This window comes from Coptis chinensis, chromosome 2 (assembly GCF_015680905.1).
Source record: "Coptis chinensis isolate HL-2020 chromosome 2, ASM1568090v1, whole genome shotgun sequence".
NCBI lineage: Eukaryota > Viridiplantae > Streptophyta > Magnoliopsida > Ranunculales > Ranunculaceae > Coptis > Coptis chinensis.
In genome coordinates, this window is record NC_141457.1 from 72,016,911 (window position 1) to 72,024,292 (window position 7,382).

General features: G+C 35.4%; 1 protein-coding gene across 1 annotated transcript; it reads right to left on the reverse strand.

Annotated features, from left to right (window-relative positions):
- Positions 1-2,474: 2,474 nt before the first annotated feature.
- LOC147517614 (uncharacterized) lies at positions 2,475-6,461 on the reverse strand. The gene is made up of 6 exons (XM_086593648.1): positions 6,141-6,461; positions 5,937-5,946; positions 5,193-5,824; positions 3,738-3,963; positions 3,255-3,364; positions 2,475-3,137 (listed from the first exon to the last, which is right to left on the reverse strand). Exons 1-6 carry the CDS (start codon positions 6,459-6,461, stop codon positions 2,475-2,477), a joined length of 1,962 nt encoding a protein of 653 aa, XP_086449774.1.
- Positions 6,462-7,382: the final 921 nt, after the last annotated feature.

The following is a 7,382-nucleotide window of genomic DNA, read 5'->3' on the forward strand; positions in this document are numbered from 1 at the left end:
AAATTGGGCATAAATAATGTAACATTTACGTTCTTATCAAATACCCCCAAACTTACATTTTGCTAGTCCATGAGAAAAACTAACACTAAACTAATTAACAAAAATCCTAACTCACTTTCGTAGGAATCACGATTACACTTAGCATGTGTAACAAGCCTTTTAAACCCCTAGGTTACCCCTAGTGGACGAGTTTAGTCTCGTGAGGGTTTTCAGAAACGATACCCACAAACATTAACATAACATGATATATAGTGATATATATAAATTTCTCAGAGATAAAAACTTTTTCCAACTGACAAACAAGTTCAATAAACATCAATTACCACAGTTTACATCATTATCACTAAGACACATCACTACTTCCAAAGATAGAAATCATTGATTACTACTCCAAACCAAAGCGTGTGTGTGTTTAGTCAAACTGATACAATCTCTTATCCAAGTAACGTAATTCCTAACTTACTATCCAAAGAATATATCAACCTCAATCCTCACCATTCATACACTCACAAGAAAGTCTCTCTTTCAGATAAGTTTCAATTTTACCTCTGTACGCAGGGAAATGAGTAAAATAGTAGAACATCCCACATACTTAGCCAGAAAGACGGACATATGAAATTTCAAAAACAAATTAGTCTCATGAAAAGAATATCAATCACATGTGAAGTGTCGAGTCCTTCACTTTAGCATCCTCTCACCTATTCTACACTTCATATCATACTTTTGTGATAAGTCTGGGTATTAAGACGGGGCTTAGGATAGGTTGACAAGAAAATGGTAAAAAGGAATCAAAAATTTATGAGAATAAACTAAAGACCATCTTGTACTTGACCTTTATGGAAAATTTCTTCACTTTGTAGATCACATTACTTGACTTTCTCACTACTTCTGCTGAATGATTTCTTTTTCTTATTTTTTTCTTTTTCTTTTTCTTTTTTCTTTTTTTTTCTTTTATATATATATATATATATATATATATATATATATATATATATATATATATATATTTTTTTTTTTTCATTCATTTTTTTCTATTGAATCACTTTGAGCAAAAGGAATGATTTTCTTCATTTGACTTTAGTAAATTTTCCTTGAGAATCTTCTTCTTCTTCTAGCTTTCTCTTTAGTCCTTTAGAAATCCTCGGAAATATGGGTAAGGCTAATAATATGGGTTTACACTCCTTATTTGGAGTTAGGTTAAGGATAGTTGGTTTAAGAAGAAAAGGTTTAATATATAAGGCTCAAAAGGGGTTAACATGAAAATCCTACTAGGTGGTATAGATAAAGGCTAATTGGCTTACTACTTGACTTATCAGTATGATATTCTGCTTCGAATAGACTACAAGACCTAATGTCTATCTCCCCAGTTGATGTCACTTCATGATCGACCAAAACAAGAAAAAAAAAATGAGACTATACAACGAATTTAAGCACAGAAGAATGAATGAGTCAACTTGGACTCTGAATTTACGTAAAGACTCTCCAAGAAATTCAAAGGCTCAAGTCTCACGGGTTAAGTCTCTATATTCCTTTTCTAGTTCACTAGGAGATTAAATTACTCTTCAATTTGACATGTATTAGGTGGCTAATTGTGCATATTCCACTTTGGCTTAAACTTTCATCAACAAAATCTATTTCTAGAGGTAGAAAATAGTCTAAAAGCAACAATAACTTCAAAAGTGACTCTTAACTTCATAGATTCCTTGAAAATCAGTGGCTTTAGAATTTTATTTTTAAATTTCTCATCATAGAAAATCACCATTAATCATACCATGTTGGACATATTTATTTTTCACTAAACAAACATTTTGTTCCCACCCCCAAACTTCTTATAGACATTGTCCTCAATGTTAACATAGATGCGTAATTTAAAAGATAACAACATGGACAAGTAAAAGTATATAAGGAAAGAGGTTACCAAGAGCTTCCAAAAACGAAAAATAATATCTTTGAGTCACCTGTAGAAATTAGTACCTCACAAAAGATATAACAATGATAATATAAAAGAGGACCAAGTTACTACAATGACTAAAATGTGTCACGTGTCTCATCTCATAGAGTTACACGTCTCCAAAAAGGCGGAGAAAAGGTGCTAGAGTGAAATGCATGATACACGTGCACAAAAGACTCAACAAAAATAAAAACATGGGTTGCCTCCCATAAAGCTTCTGATTAACGCCTCTAGCGAATTTAATGCTTCGCACACACCCAATTCTTAGATTAGCACTATGTCTACCAAATAAAAACATAAAATGAATGCCCCAAAATTCAAAAAAATTCGACGTCTCCTCTCATTTTTTGACATTTCATAAATATAAAACCTGTCATAACCTAAAAATCACAATAATATGTTTCTCATTGGTTAACCCAAATGGAGACTAGGGGCTAGAATGAAGTATTTGGGAACAATGCGAAGCGACTCTTACAAAAGAAAAACAAAACCTAAACTACTAAAATACAACAAGCATACTCATTCAGTCATGATAAATAGGATCAATAAGATCCACCTTTTCCACATCCTTATTAGCAAAACCATCAAGATATGGTTTCAAGCGTTCACCATTAACCTTAAACACATTACCACCCGTAGGATCCTCTATCTCAACAGCACCATAAGGAAAAACAGTTTTAACAATGAAAGGACCAGTCCACCTAAAACGTAACTTACCAGGAAAAAGACGCAAACGAGAATTATATAGCAAAACTTTTTGATTAGGTTCAAAAGACTTGCGAAGAATAGATTTATCATGAAAAATCTTAGTCCGCTCTTTGTAAATTTTGGCATTCTCATATGCCTCATTCCTTAACTCAGCTAACTCATTCAATTGGAGCTTACGTTGTGAACCTGCTCTACGCATGTCAAAGTTAAAAGTTTTAATGGCCCAAAAAGCACGATATTCTAATTCCACAGGCAAATGGCATGCCTTCCCAAACACAAGCCTATAAGGAGACATACCAATAGGAGTCTTATAAGCAGTCCTATAAGCCCAAAGGGAATCATTAAGACATTGAGACCAATCCTTACGGTCAGGTCGTACTGTCTTTTCTAAAATCCGTTTAATTTCCCTATTAGATACTTCAACTTGGCCACTAGTTTGGGGATGGTATGGGGTAGCAAGTTTATGAGTAATAGAGTACTTTTTCATTAAAGATTCAAACGCACGATTTGTAAAATCAGTACCATTATCACTTATAATTGCACGAGGAGTACCAAAACGAGAAAATATATTATATTTCAAAAAGTTAACTACAACCTTGTGATCATTCGTTTTACATGGCACCGCCTCAACCCATTTAGAAACATAATCTACCACGACGAGGATATAAAGATAGCCAAAGGAAGGAGGAAAAGGACCCATGAAGTCTATACCCCACACATCAAAAAGCTTAACAACCAAAATAGGGGAAAGAGGCATCATGTTCCTATGGGAAATATTACCCTTACGCTGGCATCGATCACATCCTAAACAAAACTCATGTGCATCTCTAAAGAGAGTAGGCCAATAAAAACCACACTGCAAAACCTTAACAGCCATCTTCTTAGGACCAAAGTGACCACCACATGCATGGTCATGACAAAAGGAGAGAATACTACGAAACTCACTCTCAGGAATACATCTTTTAACAATCTGATCAGGGCATGACTTAAACAAGTATGGGTCATCCCAGAAAAAAATACTTAACCTCAGCAAGAAACTTAGATTTATCTTGTTTTCTCCAATGAGAAGGAAACTGACCTATAACAAGATAATTAACAATATCTGCATACCAAGGCAACTGGGAGACAACAAAAAGTTGCTCATCAGGGAAGGACTCATTCAAAGGCAAAAGACTAGTAGAAGACTCTACTATAAGCCTAGACAAGTGGTCAGCGACCACGTTCTCTGTACCCTTTTTATCCCTAATCTCAATGTCAAACTCTTGTAATAAGAGGACCCAACGAATAAGACGCGCTTTAGCATCCTTTTTAGAAAGAAGATACTTAAAAGCCGAATGATCAATAAACACGACAACCTTAGACCTTATGAGATAAGACCTAAACTTGTCTAAAGCAAACACAACAGCTAACAATTCTTTCTCGGTTGTAATGTAATTCATTTGGGAATCATTAAGAGTTCGACTCGCATAATAAATTACATGGGGCAACTTATCAAACCGTTGACCTAAAACAACCCCAATAGCATAGTTTGACGCATCACACATTAACTCAAAAGGTACATTCCAATCAGGTGGTTGTATGATAGGAGCGGTAGTCAATAAATGCTTAAGCTTCTCAAAAGCTTTCAAACAATCATCATCAAAGACAAAATCGACGTTCTTACCAAGTAAATTGCATAAGGGACGAGAAATCTTGCTAAAGTCCTTAATGAATCACCTATAAAATCTAGCATGACCTAAAAAAGACCTAATATCTTTCACAGTCTTAGGTGGTGGAAGACTAGAAATGACATCAATCTTAGCCTTATCGACCTCAATTCCTTTAGTAGAAACAATATGACCAAGAACAATACCCTGTTGAACCATAAAATGACACTTCTCCCAATTCAACACAAGATTCTTCTCCTTGCACCTAATTAACAATAATTCCAAATGGTGCAAACCCTCATCAAAAGAATCACCAAATACGGAGAAATCATCCATAAACACCTCAAGAAACCTTTCTACCATGTCAGAAAAAATGCTAAGCATGCATCTCTGGAAGGTACCGGGTACATTACATAACCCAAATGGCATACGACGGTAGGTAAAAGTTCTAAAAGGACAAGTAAATGTAGTCTTTTCTTGATCCTCAGTTGTAATACATATTTGGTAATAACCGGAATAACCATCGAGAAAACAATAATACTTATGACCGGCTAACCGTTCAAACATCTGGTCAATAAAAGGAAGAGGAAAGTGGTCTTTCCTAGTGGCTAGATTCAACTTACGATAGTCAATGCAAAAATGCCACCCAGTAGTCATACGGGTAGGAACTAACTTGCCATTCGCATTATTAACTACCGTAATACCAGACTTCTTAGGGACAACCTGAACCGGACTCACCCATTGACTATCAGAGATGGGATAAATGATACCCGCATCTAACAACTTGAGAACCTCGGCTCTCACTACCTCTCTCATGTTAGGATTAAGCCGTCTCTGGAATTCACGGGTTAGTTTAGCATTCTCCTCTAGATGAATATGATGCATACAATCGATGGGGGCTTATCCTGATTAATATCGACAATAGTCCACCATAAAGCTGTCTTATGGTCTCTAAGAACCCTAAGCAATTTACTCTCTTGTTCACTATCAAGATTAGAAGCAATAATAACAGGCAAGGTCTCATCAGGCCCCAAAAAGACATACTTAAGAGTGTCAGGTAATGGTTTCAACTCAAGCTTAGGAGGACTCTCTATGGAAGAAACTGGTTTAGACTCAGAAGGAGAAAGAGGTTCTACCTTGGTTTTCCACTTATTAGTATCTAAGATTGGGGTGGCATCAAGCAAAGCATTTACTTCACAAATAGAATTATCCATATCAAAATCACCACCAAAGTGAGTTAAACAAGACTTAAGAGGGTCATCAGAATAACTTTCCAAGAAAGTCTTGTGAACCACACTGTCAATAAGATTAATATCCCAAAGATCATCAGGTCCAGGAGGTTGTTGACTCACATTAAACACATTAAGTTCTGTAGTCATATTACCAAAAGAAAGCTTCAACACTCCATTACGATAGTTAATGATAGCATTGGATGTGGCCAAAAATGGACGACCTAAGATGATAGGAATATGGTGTTTAAGATCTTGAACAGGTTGAGTTTCTAGAACAATAAAATCAACTGGGAAATAAAATTTATCAACCTGAATCAAAACATCTTCAACAATACCACATGGAACCCTGACAGACCTATCCGCCAGTTGAAGTGTAATCAATGGTAGGTTTCAATTTACCAAGACCAAGCTGTAAATAAACTGAATAAGGTAACAAATTAACACTGGCCCCCAAATCAAGTAATTCCTTCTCAATCATATGATCACCTATAACATAGGATATAGTAGGGCATCCTAGATCTCTAAACTTAGGTGGAATGCGGTTTTGAATAATCAAACTCACTTGCTCGATGCTAAAAGCTTTCTTATGCACATTCAACTTACGTTTTTGCGTACACATATCCTTAAGAACTTGGCATAAGAAGGAACTTGTTTTATAGCATCAAGTAACAGAATATTAATATGAACTTGCTTAAACATCTCCATTATCTCATTAAAAGTATTTCCTTTCTTAGCCTGAACTAACCTCTCAGGAAAAGGGGCTTTTGGTATATAAGATGGTACATGACTATACTCGAAAGACATAGGAGGCTCTAAGCACTTCTTAGAAGCATCACGACTATTAGAACCACTTACATCACTCTTCTCGCCCTCACACTCTATAGGATTAGATCTGACCTCAACATCCCTAGGCATCTCAACCATATTATCAATATGTTTATGATAATGGTAAAATGAATAGTTTTACCTACGAAATAAAGCGATGAACTCTAAACGCAAGTAAAACTAAACTTAATTTTATCATGCTATATTTATCAAAGATTCTACTCTCAAGTCTATGAGATATAGTGGAGTAGAGTGATTCGTTCCACTCTTAGTCCTTCCGCATGCTATGTTCTCAAGTGTAAGTACTCTCTACTTAAAGTCTATATTAACCCGTGTTATTACCTAATTTCTTATCAATAGTATAGTATAGTGATCAACTAAGATGGCAGCGGCGCCATTTGATAAAAGATAAAATGAAATAGTCTACCTATGAAATGAACGATGAACTCAAAACGTAAGTAAACTAAACTAATCTTATGATGCTCATATTTATCAAAGTTTCTCTACTCTCAATCCTATGAGATATAGTGGAGTAGAAAGTTCGTTCCACTCCTAGTGCTCTAGCATGGAATATTTTCTAATCTAATTAGTCGGTCTTCAGTCAATGAGAGCTTTACGAAGGTGATATGCTACGATACTTACTGAATTTGATTACTTGATTTTAACTACGAATGCTATGGAAATATGATTTTGCTTGAATCTAGATAAAGGATTAGAGGGAATTGAATCCACCTCGAATCCAACTTAATAGCCTAACATAGATTCTTGTATCTCGATTCTTACGTTCTTACGGCAAGAAATTCGAGTTCTAATCCCTAGTGTTCATGGCATTTCTACCGAAAGTACTAACTAGCATGTGAGGTCGTCCACCCATTCTCATGGCTTAATCCTTACCTTCTAGATTGGAATAGATTCTACAATGTTTCTACACTATACCACTAAGTTTTCATCAAGGCTTCATTAACCCCTCTAATGGAGGTTTTAGCCTTGAGTCATCAAACCATCATTTCCCATTTCATT